This window comes from Nesoenas mayeri (assembly GCF_963082525.1).
Source record: "Nesoenas mayeri genome assembly, chromosome: 5".
NCBI classification, from domain to species: domain Eukaryota; kingdom Metazoa; phylum Chordata; class Aves; order Columbiformes; family Columbidae; genus Nesoenas; species Nesoenas mayeri.
The window spans coordinates 44,451,455-44,472,322 of record NC_137548.1 but is presented as its reverse complement, the minus strand read 5'-3'; the positions used below and the strand labels follow the sequence as shown (position 1 = coordinate 44,472,322).

Here is a 20,868-nt window from a genome sequence, read left to right as displayed (position 1 = left end):
GGCAGCCCACACTGTCTGAAGTGTGTTCTCCAGCCTTGCGCGGAGCTGATGGATTAAGCCTTTAGAGACATGCTAGTGACTCTTTTAGAAGTCAGTCATTGAAATAACACTCCTCTACAGCTCGAGGTCTGTGAGAAGGTCCCTTGCTGTAGCTGAAGTAGTTCAGGGACTTGGTGGTATTTTGCAGTCTTGCAGCGTTACGTTCAGGGAAGGGTTTGACCTGCTTTGATTAAAGGGAAGAAAGTTATGTGCACTGCTTGCCTACTTGCTACAAAAGATACCAAAACCATAAGCTTGGAGTATAAGCTTATTTTCTCTAATCAAAACTTAACACATCTCTACCTTCTTGGGTAGCAGATGCAGGCCACAGCAGATGCTTCTCCTTAAAGGGAAAACAATTCTGTGAGACATATTCAACAGTCTCTGGAAACTATTTGTTTAGAATATAGGACTGTCTGTCCTTTTTCTAACCCTTCTGTAAATGGAGCAGAAGGCTACAACCTAAAATCCTGAAGTTTAAGAGCTGTTCTTTTGGCCCCTGTGTCAGGCTCAATGTTACCTCGCACAGTCTGAGTGTGATGGAAAGCAGTGCTGGGAGAGGGCAGCTGAGGGCCCCGAGCTGCTCCTTCCAGAAAGGTGAGTCAGCTCCATCACAGCTTAGTTCTTCCATGCCCCTCTTCACTGGACTCTGCTGTGGGAAGCTGCTGGCCCTCCCTTGGGCAGCTGCATCCTTCTGGCTTGGCTGTGGAAGGGGCTCTTGCTGAAGTCGGGGGTGAAATCTGCACCACCAGGGTGGAGGGAAGACATCTGTCCTCCACTTCAGGAGTTTAAAGCAGTGGGGCAGAGGAATTAAACTCAACGGAAGGCAGATGTGATTTCTTCTATAGACAGTCTGAAGCCAAGCTAGTAGCAGAAGCGGCTTTGCTATGCTATGCAAACTCCTGAAGATGCTGAGATACTATACTGCTAGGAGGTAAATATGCTGTTGTTAATAGGACAGTGTTTTCTCCCCATGGTTTATTTTCTCCCTGCCTTCCCCTTTCAGTGTTTTCCACAGCAGCTCCTGGCAAATGCACGAGTTGTGGACTAGAGCAAAGATCAGAGTGAAAACAGGCCTTGGATAGTCTGAGCACCTCATAACAAATAACTTCCCAGGAACTCAGCTCAGCAGCCCTTCTGTGTTTTGTCAGCAACAGCAAAACTTAGGTGACATTTCAGGGTCAGTGAGCCAAGAGAGATGTCACATACAGGCCAGTTTGCCTCTTCGTTAAGACAGATATTTTATTAAGACTATAGTTTAAATGTGACACTCCCTCAGACTGTAAATTCAGCAGTTCCTGACAACACAAAGTTTGAGAGGAATTCTTTAGGCGCCACAGCTGTTGCACGTTCAAAAGGCATTTCTAGTTTGATCAGCAGATTGAGCGCTGTAGTGCAGCATGTTGGAACATAAGACAAGGGGAATTCTTGTTACTGCTATCTTGTCTTTTGTTGTTGTTGTTGTTTTCTGGGATAAAACAGCTACATGCTTTCAGTCTTCTTCATCCATCTTCATAATGGGAACTTGCTTGGTGGCTTTCTAATGCTGTCCCCAGAGCCAACTACATCTTGTGCCCTCTGCCAAGCCAGAAAAGCTTGCAGGCAGCTTATTTCAGACCATTGCTTTGTCTTTGCTTGGAAAAGCTTCTTTGTATGAGTAGCTGAAGCATAGTGTAAACTTTCAAAATGTGGAGCAAATGCCTGACTGTACAACCCTGTCTGCCAGCTTGCTTCACCTGCTGGTTTGACGTTTTCCTTTTCTCCCAAACATCACAGCATTCTGTAATGAAGCACAGAATTGCAATCTTTCTTTAGCCCTATTGGCTTATTTAACATTTCACTTCATCCTATCTTGAAATCCTGCTGGTGTAAGAACTGCTGCTTGCAGTTCATGTCCTCAGGAAGCATCTCATTTGCACTCCTTGTTCCTTCAAAGTCTGTTTTAGGTCTTAGCACAGCAAGTAGTTTCTAACCTTTGCCACTTTTGGTTGGCTGAACAGCACAAGTTTCGGCTTCTTATCAAACCTGCAGGCGTACAGCCTTCTCAGCGTAGTTACTTTAACATGGGTTTAATGGTGCTCTCATCCTAATTTTGGAGTCATGATCATCTAAATGCAAAAACCTCACAGTGTAGTATAAAATGTGGTGGTACCTGGAAGTTAAAACAGAACATGCTATCTCCCCCCCTTCAATATGAGATGGGAAAACAGTGTCTCTTTCCTTCTCAATTCAATGCCTGGATTCAGCTGAGTTCTCATGGGGATATATTGCTCTATTAATCCTTGCCCTAGATAAGAAAGTGGTGAGTGAGGCAGAGACTGTGACTGATGTTTCATAATTCTTGACTCGGTGGTAAGATGTATTGGCTTGACGGGCTGGGGTGTTCTCGCATAAAGTAGTAGCCAGGACAAGATGCCTAAGCTTGGCTTTGGAAGGCACAAAGCACTTCACTCAAGGGAACCTGCATGCAAAGTGAACGCTGCTGTTTTCTTGCATTTGTGGGTTGAAGCCATAGCATTATAACAGAGCCTGACAAGCTGAAGATTTCCTTCCTGGGAAGGTTCCAGCTGCCAGATATCTAATCCTTTGGCAGCTGGCTCCCAGCCTGGTCCCATAGGGTCAGGGACTTCTCTATTCAAAAAAAATCTTTAAAATCATATGCTAGATGTGTTTGTCCTTCCTCAGTTCTCCACAGAAGCATTGCACTTACCCTTTGCTTCTGCCAACAAGATTGTAGCAGCAGGGCGTCTCTTCCTCAGACTGTTTTGAACTGTCCTCCTATACAATATCACGTACTACTAAAATACCCTGTGAAGGACTGCCAAGCAGAACTTGGGGCTCCTGTGCAGTTGGCCAAGGCACTCTTCCTGGAGTCATGCTAATCCTGTTTACTTTGGGAGCCATACCATGGGGGAGATGGGTGGGAACAGCAAAAGAATGGTTGTTTTTCCTCTGGAAGTATGGAGAATGGTGACTGCATCTTCTTATTTGTCTAAACTAACAAGCCATTTGTATATGTGGTGTTCTTATTCTTTCAGATCCTGGGTGCTGTGATCCTTGGCTTTGGAATATGGATTCTGGCTGACAAAACTAGTTTCATCGCAGTTCTGCGTAAGGCTGTGTTTCTTCATTTTCTTTCTCCTTTTAAATTGACTCTAGTCCAGGGCTGTGCTTGACCATGGTGTAGTCTAGGGATGGTGATGCTTTTATGTGTGGCCTGGGACTTGAGCAGTAACATATAGCAAGATGGGACTTTATCGGGGACAGGGTGAAAGGGAGCAGCCCTGCAGACACAGCATTTCTCCTGGTCTTGTGGATTGCAACACCAGAGTCAGACTGAGTGAGACCATTGCTCCTTCACCCAGCAATCCAAATACTTAAACATAGGTACTAGTATTTCATGCTATTTTCACTGTATACTCTGGTGTTTCCACAACAGCTTCATTATTACCAGTCCCCCAGTTCCTTAATGTAGTTTTGCTTTGCAAGTTCCTTATGCGGCCACTGCTTTCTGTGATGATCTGTTTCAATTTGATTATTTTAAAAGCCAAAGAAAATATCTGGTTTTATTGAAGCTTCATGTATGTTGGAAGTAGCCAGTATATTTGTTCCTAAGCAGTAGAGGATGTACATCTGAGGGGGGACAGAAGGTGTGGGTCTGAAGTGTTTAGTGCTCTGACTTCTGAAACATACTCAGTTATACACGTCATGAGACTTAGCCTGGCCATCAGAGGAACTTCGTGTCACTGCATGTGTGAGGGCCGAGCTTCCTTCCCCTCTCAGTCAGCCAAGAGCATCGACTCGAGTCTTTAACAGAGGGTCTGCTTTCTGCAACAAACAAAAAACTGAGCTGGCTTACCAGAGCTTGGGGTTTGCAGGGCAGTAAGTGGACTCTCACCAAATGGGTAGCTCAGCCTCATCTTTCAAAAGCTTTGCTTCCTTTGTGCTTTTTCCTAGAGAGGGTTTCAAACAACTTCTCTGCTTGGTGGGTCTGGTTACCCACTGCCAAGATCTCCAATATTGCTGGCTCCAGCAGTAGTGTCAGACGCTGCAGGAGGGCTGCCTGCACACTTGCAGCTTCAAGGAGTGAAAAGTAATAGCACTCATAGCACTGTTCCCAACTACACTGATCCTGCAAAGCACTTTATATCTCAAGTCCTGCTGAACAAGCTGGCCTGGCTTTGGAAGGCACTGGGAGATGACGGGAGACAACAACCCCACTAATGCCACGCACACAGATACTACTGCTTGCTCTGTTTGTTGTGCTGTGGCGTCTGGCTTGCTACTGTAGTACTGGAAGGGCAAGAAGCACAAGGGGAGTTGGTTAATAAAGTGGGAGCATGAGCAGAAATGCACTTTTAATACAGGCAGCCAAAAAGGAGCTTATTGGAGCCTGGCTATTTGCAGCACCCCTTCACAATCAGTGTTTGGTACCAGCGGGCCAGCAACTGTTCCCCTGGGCTGATGGGCTTTACTGCAGATGTACTTGTAGATGTACAAAGTCCCTGAGCTTGGCTTTGCTTCTTCCCATTTTACCCAGAATCTCTGCTAACAGAGCATTTAAGGATTTAGCTTCCTTCCTGGAGATTTCCAGCATCAGTTCCTTCTCCCTGCCCCCTCATTTCCTTTCCCATGCCTTGCCCCTCTTTCACTCTGCTTTAGTAACCCAGGCGTCATGGAGGGAGCCCAGCACAGCACAGCAGGGCACTCCAGACGCTGCCAAGGAGCCTGTTGTATTTGCTTGGCCTCCTGCCCAGTGCAGGGGAAAACACGGAGTGACAGCAGACAGAGCAGGAGTTGTCTTGCCAGCAGAGCCTTCTCTTGCAAGACAAGATGTATTGCAGAAGACAAGATGTATTGTGGATGAGAAGTGCAAGCATGGCTCCTGTCCCTTTGCCACACTCCTCTGAATGGCTTTTGAGTTGGAAATACCTTTTTCTTTCTTCTAATGAGAAGCTGACTAAGCAACTGCTTTCTAGCACTGTGGAGATTCTGTAGCTGGGGCACTTGAATGCTCGTGTGATGACCGAACAGATTCTGGGAGAGTGAATAGTGTAGTCTTGTGAAGGCCACTCCTGTAAGGCTGCTACTTCAGTAAATGCTTTGCAGTGTCAGCACCTAACCTATTTTAGGAGGAGCTCAGAGGAAGCTTGCCTCCTGGGACTTCTGTCCAGGAAACTAAATGCTGAGCTCTAGGAACATTATTTTCATTAATCACTGGACATCCAGAATTCCCCTACGCTGTGCAGCTTGCAGGTTTAAGAATGTCTCCGAATGATAAATGAGGTTTCTGGTTACTATTTCTAGACAGAGTATCTCATCAACATTAATGCCGTAATGCTTGCTTCCTCCAATCCTGTTCTGCAAGAAATAGTCTTGTCACCAACCCAGATGTAAGAGCTTGTTTCTTCTGTTGCTTGCCGTACTAAATGTTGAGAGGAGACGACTGACAGCACCAGCATGTCTGAAGTAATAATCACTAAATTTGGTTGAAAAAACTGTTAAGTGTTCAAGAGTACAGTCATTCGAGACACAATAGCAAGAGATAGCTAGAAGGATACCTAAAAGTAGCTAATTTGGGCATGATATCTGTTTTGATCTTGGAAGAGTATCTATATGCAGGAGGTCATACACAGGTGCTGCAACAACCTTCAGTGAGTGCCTGGCCACAAGCCATTCAACACCAACCTGTCCCATCATCTGTGCTCAACACTACCTGTAGCTCTTGCATCATGTTTCACTCCATGGAGTTTGTGTGTCCCACTGTTGATTGTAAGTGTAAAAGTGAAAACAGAATGGATGGAACAAGGAATAGTGCCTTAGAGTGAAAAGCCAAACCAAAAAGGGTTTTTAGGACTTGAGAAAAAGCTTCCCTGAAAATAGCAAAGGGAATTGAAGCAAACAGGCAATAGTTGTGGAGTAGAATGTACTTTATCTTACTCTCACTCAGAGTGCATTCATGAGGGAGTTAAAAATCCAGTAAGCAGCTAACTTTCTCCAAACAAGGTTCATTTGTTTGGAGTGACCTTGAGTCTTCCAGACTCTCATATAATGGAGACCTGCAGGTTGGCCTTGAAAGTCTTTGCTTATCAGAAAAAACTCAGAATCAGCCTTCTGTCCCCATGTTCAGCAAGCCTCTGTGCAGTTCCTTTGTAGAAGACAATGCATTATTATAAGTAGATATGAAGGAAGTTCTCTGAATGGTGATGGCTGTTGTAGTTTTTGCCAGCAGCTAACTTTGTTCTTCTCCTGACCCCTACAGAGATGTCATCTCCCTCCCTGAAGACTGGTGCATACATCCTCATTGGTGTTGGGGCTCTGACCATGCTGATGGGGTTCCTGGGCTGTCTTGGAGCTGTCAATGAAATCCGATGTCTCTTGGGTCTGGTGAGAGAATTCATGCTATGTTTTAGATCCACCCTTTAATACCTCTCCTGCAAAATATCTGTTGGATTGTAGCTGGGGATCAGTTCTCCTAGTACTTCTGCAAGGTTAACTTAGATCCAGTTTTTAATTTGCACACATTAAATTCTTCAGCATTAAACAGGCTGCAGCAGTGGTTCCTCAGGCATTACCGATTATGAGCTAATAACTCTGTGAAATGAAAGAGAATGCCACTGCCACTTTCTACAAACAGTGGGTTGAGGACTGCCAACTAAGGGGAGATGTCTCAGGTGACCCCGTACCTTGTCCTACCACCTCAACTTCCCAGTTGGCCTTGTGCTCTTAGTGGTGCAAGGAGCAAGTATCAAAGGCAGTGAGAGAGAAGAGGAATAGTGACAGTGTCCTGCTGTGCTGCAAATTTCAACTTCTGTGGAAAGTGCAAGAGTTGAGAGAGACTTGACTAGGAATGTCCTGTATGTCAGGACCTCTGTTCAAATGGTTCATCTGTAGGAAATTTTGTGGCTGTGATGGATGAGATGGCAACAGCTTGATAAACGTTAGGTGCCACTTGACTCCTGCTTATTCAGAGCACACGTGTATAGGAAACCAAGTATGGCCACACTGTGTGTCCTGGCATTAGGAACATCTAATGTAATGGTGGTAACTGCTTGTAAACTCTCTCCCTCCTGAAGTCTTCCTGTTGATCTGATGGAAGAAGTGCTGAAGTGCACTGGTCTGATATCGGTGCTCATACTTAAGCCTTTTACTGGGGACAGCATTGTTGACAGCAGAGCGTTTCTGCAGGCAAAGGTGGTGGCTCAATGTCGTGACTTGTTCTGAATATGAAATCTTACTAAAACTTGTACTGTTATGTACAGGCCTTTCTAAAGGCTGATAGTGACCATCTATTCTCTTTTGTTTCCAGTACTTCACCTGCCTGATGGTAATTCTCATAACTCAGGTTGCTGCTGGACTGGTCATCTACTTCCAGAAGGAAACAGTAAGTGTTTCTTACTTTGCATGTTTTCCTTGGTCTTGGTTTGGAGGAACAGGAGACACCTGACAGTTCGTTCTTCCAAATTGGACTATACCATTAGCAAGCATAACTGGATTCTCCTTTCCTCTACCCCAGCTCAGCAGCTTTGCTGTACAGTTTGTTTCTTCTATACCTGCCAGCCTCAGTAGTGCTACTTTCTCAAGTATTATGAATCCGTTTCATAGAATCATAGAATAATTTCAGTCCAAAGAGACTCTATGTAGACTTCATTTTTGGGTAGTGGGAACAGTAAAAAGCAATTCTTGGAAGGCTTTTGAGCACAGTTCCTCCTGATCCTGCTGCAGACTATTATTTGGGCTTGTAGTAGTAGGGGTTACTATCGTGTTGCCATCACTGGGGGTTTACCAGCCTGAGTGACTGCTGTTGGGACTGGCCTCCCTCGTGTCATGCTGTTCTGTCCTTTCAGTCCTTCGGCATTTGTATGTAAAACTCTCCTTGGAAGAGCTGTCCTCTTTCCCGAAGAGCAAACCCAAGTATGTCACAGTTCCTGTACTACAGTTTGAGCTTGAAGCCAAGTGGTTCAACATTTTGAAGTGGATCTCTTTGTCAGGAATGCAGTTTCACACTGTATGCTTCTAGAGCTCCAGTAGTGTAAAGGGAATAACTTTTGAGCTACTTAAGTGCATTGCAACAGCCGATCCTGGCTATAGGTTCTCTGGCCAGGGCAGTGCCCAGTCAGGCCTCCAGCTGTTTGACAGCTGAACTGGGAGCCACATTCACGCAGTGGGAACAAGTTGTAACTGTGGGGTCCCTGCTGGATTCTGTCCTGGTGTGTGTATTTCTGGTACCTGTTGTGGGTAACCCTGTCACAGAACTGTGTATCTGTACCACTGTACAACTGTGCTTGCTTCTCCTGAGCCCACCTTCCTGCTAGGTGATCACAGAAAGCAGGTGATTGAGGAAGTTGTGGATGGGGCCTGGTGGTGACATCTGGGGGCAGGGGGAAGGTCCCTGCCCCCAGCATTGGTGATATGAGCTTTGTGCAAGTGGCTGTGTGACGGTGAGCAGCTGTTGGCTGCGTTCCTTGGCAAATCTGGTGTGAGTGCAGCTTGTTTGCCAGGCTGGCTGGAGCTGAAGGAGAAACTGAAATGTTGGCTAGCTGGTGTGTAACATTACAGCTTTAAACAAGCTGCTGATTCTCAACAGAGAGCTCTGACTAATGCAGAGGAGGAGGAGTGGGGTTGGGCATTCCACTGCAATGGGCAAATGTGACTTTTCAGACCATGAAATTCCATACCTCTGTTGGTATTTCTCTTCCAGCTGTCACTCTACTCTAGAAAACTCCAGCTTTCAAGCTGTAGTTCTTAATTTGAACCTCAGTCAGACCAGGGAGAGAATAAAAGTACTGGGGGTTATTCTGGACAGCACTTGGAGCTAATGTGGCTGAGATCATCACGTACAGATCCAGCAGAATGGTAGGGGAAGCTAGGCTTTGAACAAATGCTTCTGTTCCATCCTCAGTGAGCAAGACGTATTGAAAACCTCTTCTAGAGCCCTTCTACTTCAGGGATCATCTGAAGTACCTGCCTAGAGCACTAAGAAAAACTGTTTCAGGAAGGTCTCAGCTGAAACCTCCCACACACTGGTTTGTGGCTGTGCTTCAGTGATGCATGTCGCTCTGCTTCACTTGATGTGCGTCATGCCAGGGCAGCTCCGAGCACAGTGAAACAAACTGAAAACTGCTCAAGATCCAGTCCCTAGATGTCTATTGTGTTCTTTGTGTTTGTTTATTTCTTTCTGACTTCATGAACCTGGTTAGTTACAAAACAAGGAATAGCAAGAGTGGAGGAGAAAATGATCTTGGATCCATAATGTAGCAGAGTGATACTCGCTCCTGCACTTCTTGTAACTGAAGTATTTATTTCTGCACTGCAGGAGAGTAGACAGGATTCTTGTACTCCTCTCCACCTGCCCTTTTTGTGATTAGTAGCTACTGAACAGATTTTTGTTTTTTGTTATTATTATTTTATTTTAATTTTTTTTGGGGGGGCAGGGGGCGAAATAGCTTTCTTTTCCTTGTTGAAATCCTTCCTCACCCCTGACACATGAAAATATGCTGAAATAGGGTTAGTGTAACTGTAAAAGGCTGAGTGTGTGAGAGGAAGGCTGCTGCTTTGCCTCTCCCATGGTTATTGCTAGAGGAATGCCCCTTCAATACTCCCAGTACTGCTAGGAGGGCATTAAGCAACATCCATTTCCCTACATCTGTTGATGACTGAAACTATGTGGTGAGGTGGCGTTTTTTAGGGACAAGGAAATAGTAATGTCACAAATGTTGCAAATGGTGTTCTGCTTTGTGAGCTGAATGTTACTGCTCACCTACATCTAGTGGGTCACGAACATGTGAGAGCCTGGGTAAGGTCTCTCTTGGCCTGGTTCACACAGTTCTCTGCAGTTCTCTGCCTTGAGCCAAGGAGAGCAGTGGTCCTCTGGGAATTGCCCTACTTGCTGGTTATTGTTTGCTGCAAACAGGCCCGAGTGATTGTGTGCAGTGACTTGCCGGGGGATACGGACTATGCATTAGTTTCAGAATCAGAAGTGACTAGGGGGGTGAAAGCCTGCTCCTGTTTTTTTGAGCCTTTTTTTGTGTGCGCAGACTAGCTGCTAATAAAACTCAGCGCTTGTCAGGCCACACCTGGAATACTGTTTTCAGTTTTGGTCTCCACTATACAAAAAAGATGTGGACAGATTGGAGAGGGTCCAGAGAAAGGCCGCAAAGATGATCAAAGGGCTGGGAAGCTGCCGTATGAGGAAAGGCTGAGAGAACTGGGCTTGTTCAGCTTTGAGAAAAGAAGGCTCAGGGGAGACCTCATCACCATGTTCCAGTATTTAAAGGGCAGCTACAAAGAACAGGGAGATTCCCTTTTCAGGAGTCACATGGAAAGGAAGAGGGGCAATGAGTACAAATTGTTCCTGGGGAGATTCTGATTGAGTGCAAGAGAAGAATTTTTCACTATGAGAACAATCAGCCATTGGAATAATCTCCCTAGGGAAGTGGTGAATTCCCCACCATCAGACACCTTTAAGGTTCAGCTGGACAGGGTGGTGGGCCATCTTGTCTAAACTGTGCTTTTACCAAGAAAGGCTGGACCAGATGATCCTTGTGGTCCATCCCAACCTGGTATTCTATTCTGTGAAATGCTGGGGGGATGATCTAGCTTGAGTCTTGGACAGAGGGACAGGAGAAATGACCAGTGGTGTCCGACAGTGGAAGAAGCCTGCATGATTCATTCAGAGACTGGAATCAAAGAGGTATGCTGTTGCTTCTGATGTTCTGGTGTCAGCTTTCCCCAGCTGACAGGCCTTGAATGGATGAAGATGTTGAAAGCCTGCCTAGGTGTTCAATATGCCTTGCTAGCTTGTTGCTCTTTCAGTTTTCCTCAGCCAAGTGCAGAAGGGTGATCAGCTCCATGTGCCTGTGTTTCCCCTTTGGGCTGCTCTGCCAGGGAAACTTATGGACAAGCTGCCTGTGTGTACTCTCCAGAGTTGAACTATTGTTTGTGTAATATGTCCCCTTTCTCCAATTACTGTCTGAAACACCTAAGAATGCCTGAGTCTTTCTTTAACTGAAATGCCTCACTTTTGGGAACCTGCGCTGTTTGTAAGATTTCTTGCCTGTTCTCATGTAAGGGTAGAGGTGGAACAGAGATGCAGCTTCCCTATGCAGCTGTGACTGGGGACATCTAGTTCAGGCCCTGTCTCTGCTTGTGGTGGGGTCCTGGGATAGAGAACAGAGGCACTCTCTGGGATTGGGATTCTTGCAGAAGTGACCCTAGGCTTCGCCAGCCTAACAGCTAAGGGGCCAGATGGGCAGGACAACAAACTAGTTCTCCTTGTATGTGGAGCAGCAGTGTGCAGGGGGGCAAGGGTGGGAACGCAGAGGTTCAGTAACTGATAAGGCTTATGGCAGCAGCCAAGGCCAATCTCATTAGTGAGAACCAGGTCAGGTTGCCTTGATTTGAAGGGAAGGAAAAGGGGAAGCAAAGTAATTAAAAGGGGAAGATCTAGACATCATGAGAAGAAAGATCATGCAGCTCCCATCTGTCTGGGCTGACGTAGCTGATCCCAGTGAGCTGAGCTGCTGTTTTCCCAGGAGGAAGAGTTGCTGATATAGAGAAGCTTCTCTGTAGCAGTAGGCACTGCTTCCTCTTGCTGGGTGTCCCTGGGTTTGCCGTGGTCATTTGCAATGTTTAACAGTAAAAGGAAAGGGAAAACCCGTTTCCACTGATCTGAAATATGCTGTAGCGCCACAGACAAATAGGTAGTATGTAGAATGGCAGCATCCCAGTGCTCAAGCTGATCCCATCGCTCAAGCAGTCTAATGACACTTCTCTCCAACATCTTGTGATCTGGATCTGTCCTTAGCAATTACAGCTATTGTCATGTACAAGCTGGCTGAGAAGATGTCACTGTTTAGCCCTAGCCAGCAACTAAGTACCATACAGCAGATTGCTCCCCTCCTCCCAAGTGGGATGGGAGAATGAAAAAAAAAAAAAAAGTAAAACTCCTAGTTTGTGATAAACACAGTTTAATAGGATAGCAGAGGAATAGAAAAAATAATAGTAATAAAAGAATATACAAAACAAGTGATGCACAATGCAATTGTTCATCACCAAGTAATTGACTGTTCCCAAGCAGCAGTTCCCCTGGCCAGCTTTCCCCAGAATAGTATACTGAGTGTGACATCATATGGTATGGAATATCTCTTTGGCCAGTTTGGGTCGGCTGTCCTGGCTGTGCCAACTCCCAGCTTTTTGTGCACCTGGTATGGTGTGAGAAGCCAAAAAATCCTTTACTACTTAACAACAACTGAAACATCAGTGTATTATCAACATTATTCTCGTTCTCAATCAAAAAAACCCCAGCACTACACCAGCTACTAGGAAGAAAATTAACTCTATCCCAACCAAAACCAGGACAGAAAAGCTTCAGAAGGAGGTGGGAGGAAGGAGGTGAAGGAGTCTGCTGGATGGTAGCTTGCACCTCTCCTCAAACTGAAAGGTGTTGTAAATATCTCTGGATAAACAATGGGGGTGAAGGGATAATTTTATTCACCTGAGGTTTGTGGTAAGCCTGTTAATGAGCAATTTAGATAGTTGTAGTACATGTGTCTTACTATAGAAGCAGCAGACATAGGAGTCTGGGGAGAGGTTGGTCAATGCCTGATGAAGAAGGGCAGTTTCCAACAACTGTGTGTCAGAAACCCAGCTGCATAGAGGAGCAGAGCCACTTGGACCTTCCCTGAGTGGTGGAAATGAACTTCAGTGACTGAGACTCTAGACCAGTGTCTCTTTTATAGCACAAGGTTAGAAATATGTTACCTGCGAGTGTTTAAGGTTAGTGTTGTCCTTCAGCTTGCACTTATTTTGACCTCTGTCTCATATGGGGCAGGCAGCAGTCATTCAGGCCTGTGTCTTACCAGGATAACCATACCCAGTTCTGTTTCCTTATGGCTCATCAGGTTTGCTGCCCTTCTCTGTGCCTGGGCAATGACTTGCTGGGAAGTGCTGGTGCTTTGGCTGTTGCATTGCGTAGCAAAGGTGCTGTTTTGCCTTCCCTTCAAGACTGAGGCTGTATATATCACCTCATCTGTACTCATTACTGTTTACACTTAGCTTTTTTCAAGTGACCAAAGCTGCATATAACATTTGTGAAGAGATACAGTTTGTGCTTTGAACAATTGTTTTACTATTTTCCTCTGTCTCCTGGTGCATACTAAGACTCCTTCTGTTCTCACTCGGGGCCACCAGAGCCTATAGGACTTTTTGTTTGTTTTGTGGCCATCAAGTGTCTAAAGTTTTTCTGTGGTAGATCTCCGTTGTCCTCCATATATTATAGCACCAGGACTCAACAACTTTGGTTTCTTGTCAGTTAACTTTATTTTCCTTTCTATTCTGACCTTAAGGGGATGCGTGATTGCTCGGTCTGATACTTCTGAACTTCTCTGTGTATCAAATGTGCTTCCCATCAACACTGTAACAAGCACAGTGCTGTACTTAATAAAGAAAGGACTTTATTCCAACCCTCAACTTCTGAGCAACCTGAGTAACAGTCTTCTATCTGCTTAATAAGCTTGAGAAGAAACTGATTGGTGGAGGAAATGGGGACCCAGAATTAACCCATTTTCCTTAGAATAACTTCCCTCTTACATAGCAGCAGGCCATGCAACATTGAAGACTAGGGTGGATTTCTTGGGTTGACCTCTGCCTGGAAAAAGACTTTCTTAGCAAGAAATGCCATCTGATCATCATAGTGGGACTTTATCTTGGTACACCAATTCTGTATTTCATCCTTTTGGTTGTATTTATTGCCTTCCCTCAAAAGCATAGACAAGACTGCAGAGTAAGTTATTTACAGGTCAGTCTAGGGGATTTGTAAGTGCCTGGTTGCTTTTCTTTCCTTTAAGCATTGCTTTGTGTGCCAATTAAATGCTAATTTTCCAAATATTTTAGTCATGGTTCTAGCCGTCTTTTTGCTGTAACTTAAAAATAGCTGTATTGTGGGAGTGTGAGAAGGTTTCGGCAAAAGCTACTGTCCATTCCATTTTTGTTTGTTTTTTTGCTGTGTGGTTCTTTTTTTGTTTGTTTGTTTTCAGGGCTTGTAGTCTCTATCTGCAGTTTGCCTCTGCTCTAAACCCATTTACTGAAGCTAGAGCAAAGGAAAATGTTTTCACACATCACAATGATGAGCCCCTGTTTTTCTGCACTATGGGGAAGGTCAACCCACAGCAGGAATAACACAGGTGGTAGAGAGGGGTGTTATGTACCCTAAGACTCAAAGAAGAGACTACAAGGAATCGACTAATTTAATTCTCCTGCCTTTTTTCCTTGCCAGCTGAGAGACGAGTTGTCACACATAGTCGGAACTCTGATTGAAAATTATGACCCTTTGAATGATGATGAGAGGAATTTACAAGATGCGTGGGACTATGTGCAAACACAGGTGAGTCATAGAGGGCAGCAAGAGGCAGATGTTGCTATTTGTCAGTGCAGTAAATAGCCTTTTAGACTAGGCTGAGGACAGGGAAGCAGGAATTGCAAGGGACGGGGCTGTAGCACATTGATCTAGCTGATCTACAAAGTTGCCTGTGAGGTTTGGTGCATACATACTAGAAAACTCTCTCGCTTGCTATTCCTCGGTAAGACCCTGAACCATTCCTGCATGCTGGCTATTAGAACTAGCTAGTATTGGCTGCGTAGCCTAATGTATTTGGCCTATCAAATGGCACCCCAATATTTCTCTTTGTCTGAAGGGCCTTCAGAATACTAACATGTGTAAAAGCCATAGTTCATGCTATTTTGTAGCAAGTCAAGTCCCTATTCTTATTGCCATGCAAGTCAGCAGCGCTACCTGCCTTGCTCCTTGGTGCATGTTGCTTATTGTGATGGCTCTACTGCAAGTGTCCGCATTCTTGGCAGCCATCCAACCACCCATGGTTTCTGTTTGAACATCAGGGTCAGTGCTTGAGCAACTAATTCAGTGTTCAAGCACACTGGAGCTATGATAGCTGTTTACTGCCAAACCACAAGCTTGAGAGCTGACTGGCAGTTGTCGTTAAATACATGCCCAGCATGGGACTGGTGTGTAGTAAGTACAAGTAATAGGATTTTTCTTCTGTCTGTTCTTTGGTCTACAAAACACTGACTTGCTGTATTTCTCATCCTTGGAAGGAGAATTATTTAGTTATGTTTTATCACTGTAGTTGCATCTCCTTGCTAGTGGACTCAAGAGAAGGCTGAGTCTACTGTGGAGAGGGGATCCTGCTTGAGCCCTTCGTTTATGTTGAAATAAAAGAAGGCGGCTTTGTAGAGGTGGAGAAGTCCAAGTGTTAGGAGTCTGATTCCTCTCATACACTAGAGTTAGCATTTGAAAGGGCATGGGTGTTCTGTAGACCAGTCTTGGAGTTAAATCCCAGACCTCAGGGAGGTAGTTCCTTCTGGAGGCTGGATCTTCAGAACTTGTTTAGAAATTAAATGCTTGTCCTGATGTGGCTGTTCAGCTGTTTGTAGCTCTGCTCTCATGTCTCTTATGTCAGACTGAAATACTGTTTCCTTTCTGAGCAAAGGGGGATTTTCCCTAAACTTCCACATCAAGTTTGATAGCATTTCTGCTCTGTACCACTGTGCAAGCGCTGGGATCCATGCGTAAGATAAAATCTTAGCCTTGTCTGGACTTCCTGATGTGCTTTCCCCTCCAGCAAATGCAGTTTTATCATGTGGCTGTACAGGAATGTAAATGTTTCTTTGAATGGAAAACTTTCCTCATCCCATCTTCCAGCCAGTTGCAACTGCAGCCAGGTGGGCACAAACTCATGGTGGCTCGCTGGGGCTCGGCAGCATGTCAACGCCATCGTGCGGTGGCTTCTGGTGTCCCTTGGGGGCCACAGCTCAGATCAGTGGTACCTTGCAGTTGGGAACTGGAAAATGAAAAGTTCCTGCTTTGTGCATTCTCAGAAAATGGTGCTACTCAAAAAAAAAAAAAAAATAGTTTTAGAATTTAAACCTATGGAAATGGCATTGCTAGTTGAAGACTAGGTGCTAATCCTTTTGAGATGTCTTTGAATACAGGGGATGTCTTGTCAACACATTAATCTCTTGCCTGCCTTGCTTCTCCCTCACCAAATCAATCTGCTGGCAATGAGCTGAAGGGACTGAAAAAAATCTCTCAAATGTGTCACATAGGACAATTGTCCTCCTACAGCTGACCCACCAGCAACATGTGTTTTGTACTTTTACTTCTGTTTAGCATTGTCACCTGGAGATAAAATGAGGTTTGCTAGTATTTAGTTTGCAAAAAACTGATCACAGTTACACTCTGTAGAATTGATGCCAAGCTGCATGGCCCACTGAAATCTGAGTAATCTAGGCCTCACGTGGTAAGGTGTGTGAAAGATTCATATTCTAGCGTGACTGGAGCGATAGAACTTTGTGGATGGCCTGTGCACATTATAGTCTACTATGCTCAAAGTCTGCTGGAATTGGCACTTTAACGCTTGTCTTGCTAGCAGAGTGATTCTTTAGTGGGAAAATAGTGCCCCTGTCTTCTGGACGGTCCTATGCCTAGGTTATCATCTGGTAACCAGGGTGATGTTCTAATATAACTAATTCATGCCAACTGTATGGTCTGACTGTTGTTACATGTAGAGCTCCTGTGTACTGCTACCTCCACTGCCTGTTTGTTTTCATGTGCAGTATGTTACTAGTGTAAGACCATGATGTTCTCTCTCTTAGATCGCCTGCTGTGGCTGGAGTGGAGCAAAGGACTGGGAAAACAATAAGGTTCTTATCAACCAAAGCATGACTGCCTATCCCTGCTCCTGCTCCAATAGTTCCAAGGACTTTCAGGTAGACAGTGGTTTCTGTAATCTGGATGTCCCTGTCAATGGCACTGCAACATATGCTGACTGGCCTGTTCATGAGCAGGTGAGTGGGTATGTCTGGGCCCTGTGAAGCATCTACTGAAGTTGCCTTGTCTTCATTCCTCTGGGAATTATTTCAAGCACTGTTTTCTTGTCAGCATTGCTTGAAGTACCTGTGGAAATGGGGAAAGGAGGGACAGGGATCCTGCCCTTTTCTGCTAAAGCTACTGTGAAACTTGGTATAGCAAGTAATCTCTGTATGCACAAGGAAATGTGTTCTGGATTTTCAGTGTCGAGACATTTAGAATTTTCCTTCTTTACCTTGTGACCTTGTTTCCTCAATAGGGATGTATGGATGGCGTAGAGAAGTGGTTGAAGGACAACCTTGGTGTAATTCTTGGAGTCTGCACTGGTGTTGCTGTTATAGAGGTAAGTCACTCCCTGATGTGAACTGGTACTTTCTTAACATGCAGACTCTTTTAAAGGTAAAACTATTTGTACAAGTAATAGGCACCTGGTTTAATGGCAGTTCAGATCTAGTTCTTGGTTGTGTCTACGTGGAGCTCTGAACTGCTGCTTTGATTGGTTGGATTCAAAATTGGATGAAGCCCTGTCTACTTGTGTTTCCTGACACTGTGTCTCACACTTGGCAACTCACTGTATCTGTAACCAGGAAGAATGAGAAAAGCAACATCACACTAGTGAGGTGCCTTTTGTGCCTTAAAAAGGCCATAACATAGATTGCAGATGAAGGCACATCTTTTTGCAGCAAAATTTTTTTGTCATCCTGATTATTGCATTTTCCTTGCACTGGGGATCACCCCTGCTCACTTGTATGGTGCCATTAAAAGGAGACTACTGTATTATGCTCGCCTGCACCACCCTTTCTTCTCACGTTATTATCTGTCTGGTTGCTGATTTTGTTCCCATTCTTCCTTATTTATTCCAGCTGCTGGGGATGATACTGTCCATTTCACTCTGCAAGAATATACACAGCGAAGACTACACCAAAGTGCCCAAGTCTTGAGTTGACAGACTCCAGAGCTACAGCACCACAGAGAAAGGAGCAAACAGAACATTCCTGCCTCATACCCAGACTATCCAACCATTGACCATTATTCCTGTGACATCTCATTTCTGATACCACTCTGCTAAGAACTGTTAGAGCTGCAATACAGCCTGATCTTCTGGCAATAGGGCCCTTAGGCCACCTGCATCCTGCCTCTGGATTACTTCTACTTCAAGAAGCTGAACTTAACTGTCTCATATCACATGAGACACCGATTAACCTGAGGGGACAATGCTTTTACTGCCTGCTTCATGTTAAACAATACTATTCATATCTCCATTCTAAAACCCACTGGGCCTAACATACTCCTCTTCCCCCTCATTATCCTTCCACATATCTTTTCCCCTACCTCCAGAAGTCCTATCTCTTTGCCCCACAAGCCAGGATTGCTGTTCAGATTCCAGTGCTTTAGTAGCTTCACCTACTTCACTGACTTGTGGTGGTAACTAGTCGTGCTTTATAGGCCTTCTCCTCCCTTGCAGTTAACCTGATTCAGCTCCTACTGTGCATCTTCCAGCCTAGGCTCTTATATGAAGCATTGAGCGCTACTGTCATATTTGCTTCTGCTTCTGGAATCAGCTATGCCTTGCCTTCAGCAGAGCTCTTCAAGTGTGATGAGAAGCCACCAGGAGGGAGCCAAGCCTGCCTGTTCCAAGTGTGGCCTGGCAGATTGTGGTGGTGGTGCTCAGCTGCTTCTGGAATGTGTCCCTTGGGTCCTGGATTTGACACTTACATGTTTCTCCCACTTGCCTCTTTACTTCTTCCTCTCCCTCCCAGCACTGCTTTGCTGGCTCCTGTCAGCTTGGAGGCACTTCAGAAACAGGCTGGCTTCGCTGGTTGTATTTGTGGGTTGCCAACTTTTATAGAGGTTATGATTAACTTGATTCTTCCGCTGCCCCCTTTATGAACATAAAATTTGTTAGCTGTGGTTTTTAACTATGAACATGGAGGGATCTCACTGGATTGCTGATGGTGTGTATTGAAGATATCACTCCTACCAGTGCCCAGTTTAGGTTCTGTAGTTTGGATGCGAGGATAAGTTGCTTTTATTTCAGTTGTCCAATCTTCTGACTCCACTGTGGCTAGGAACCATGGCTGCATCCTGAGCTGTCTTGAGTGTAAGCACTGCAGCAGATAAGTAGCTGGTTCTGCAATCGTGCAGGCTGGGTGGCTTCTGTATTTAATGACCAGGCTGTTTGCTCTATTCAGCCAATGACCAGCAGCAAGGAGTGATGTAGAGCAGAAGTAGGAAATATATGAAAAACTGCCTCAGCTTCTTAGAAAAGGGAGCTGGATGCAAATTCTTGGTTTTAGAGGTGGCTTGGGCACAACAGGTTTCCTGCAGTTGCACATGCCTGTAATCACCATGAGAGCAGGAAAGTGTATGAGAGAGAAGTGGATGGTCCTTGGCCAAGACCCCATACAAGGTACTTGGTGAGAAAGCCTTTGCCTTACAGCGGTGGTCCTAGGACTGTCTCTTGTCAGGGTGGTCTGATAGGAATAACCCTAGTAGCAGTTCAAAGGGTGGCTTTGCTACCTACTTAGTTTTCCTTCTGGGAAGAAAAGCTCGTGCAGGGGATCAGGGTTCCAGCAGTGGGTCCCTGCTCTGTTCTTATCTCTAGACACAGCAGTGATTTGGGAGAGTAGATACAACTGGGCAACTGTGTTTTGTGGAGATGTGACAAGACTTTGCTTTTTTGAGACACTTGCCCCCTCCTGCACAGATCCTTGAAGCTGACCTTTGCTATAGCAGAAGGCACCCTTCTTAGCAGTAAAGCTTGCTAGCTTTTTTAGCACAAAGTCTGTTCTCTAATGTGTTCTTATTTGTAAGATTCTTGTTCAGTTACACATGCCAATGCCAAGCAGCAAGTAAAAAAGAACCCATTCTGGGTTTCCTTTTTGTTTTTTGTCTGTTTTTAGCAACATCTTCCTACTGGAAGAAATGCATGTACAGATATAAAAGTCTAGAGGGTGAATATTTCTGTAATAAAGACTTTGCTAAAAAAATATCTCTGCCTATGACTTGTGCATTGCAGTGGTTTGCACTTCCTTCCTCTCCACCCCCTTCTCCTTACATGCGAATCACTGACACCTTGTTTGTTCGGGGTAGCAAAGAGCCTGTCAAAAGCTGCTCTGAGGCCTACATGAGAGATCAATGTGGACTGTGAAGATACTGCCCTGTACAAGGTGACAATTTTCCTAGGCTATATTCTAGATTAAACTTTGCCTTGTTATAAGATGTATGTCTGTCCTAGGGTGAGCTGAGTGGTACTTCCTTTGATTTACCTGCTATCTCCTAAGCTAAGTGATCTCTGTATTTGAAGATGTTGCTTCAAATCTGTACAGTCTGTACTGTATGAAGTCATAAGCTTCAGGGACTAACTCTAAGAAAGCATAAGCTTGCTGCTATGCCCACAGTGCATACAGCTCTTGCTAGCTTAGCTTTGTCATTTTTTTTCATGTTCTTACTCACCTTCAGCAGGCTATTGCCTCCCAGGCTGCTATTTTAAAAGAAGATTTCTCAGCCCCTGCCCTGCCACTGTGAGGAGGAAGAAAGCTGAGGTAGCCATTCTTTGTAGGTTATGCCACCACAAAACGGGGCTTGACTGTTTGAAAAGCTCTTAAGCTACATAGAGCAATGGTATGAATCTTCTTGCCTCTCACAGCTAAACAGTTGAGAAGTAGAAATGAGCTGGATCCCAAAAGTCCTACAGGTCCTGCTCCATGTTAGTGCTTCTGAACATTTAAAATGGCTGTCCTTAGGAGGACCTACTTTAGTGTGCTAATGGAGTCTGGAGCTGTTGCTTTAGGAAGTGATAAGCATGACCTAAGTCCTCATACACATTTGAGAAACAGAGTGAATTTTGTAGAGAAGGAGCTGGAGTACTACCTGCAAACACTGGTGGCAGCTGGTCCGAAATCAAGACTTCAGTTACCCTGACCAGCAAAGTGTGGAGCGAG

The 20,868-nt window shown here is 45.0% G+C and overlaps 1 protein-coding gene across 1 annotated transcript in view; it reads left to right on the top strand.

Annotated features, from left to right (window-relative positions):
* Window positions 1–18,081, top strand: part of CD82 (CD82 molecule) — a 40,342-nt gene extending 22,261 nt beyond the window's left edge. Inside the window, exons 3-9 of the mRNA XM_080345594.1 lie at window positions 3,078–3,150; window positions 6,302–6,426; window positions 7,349–7,423; window positions 14,315–14,422; window positions 16,711–16,902; window positions 17,184–17,267; window positions 17,788–18,081. Of these exons, the coding sequence (XP_080201720.1) occupies window positions 3,078–3,150; window positions 6,302–6,426; window positions 7,349–7,423; window positions 14,315–14,422; window positions 16,711–16,902; window positions 17,184–17,267; window positions 17,788–17,865 (735 nt within the window). The 3' untranslated portion in view covers window positions 17,866–18,081. The remainder of the gene's footprint in view (window positions 1–3,077; window positions 3,151–6,301; window positions 6,427–7,348; window positions 7,424–14,314; window positions 14,423–16,710; window positions 16,903–17,183; window positions 17,268–17,787) is intronic.
* Window positions 18,082–20,868: the final 2,787 nt, after the last annotated feature.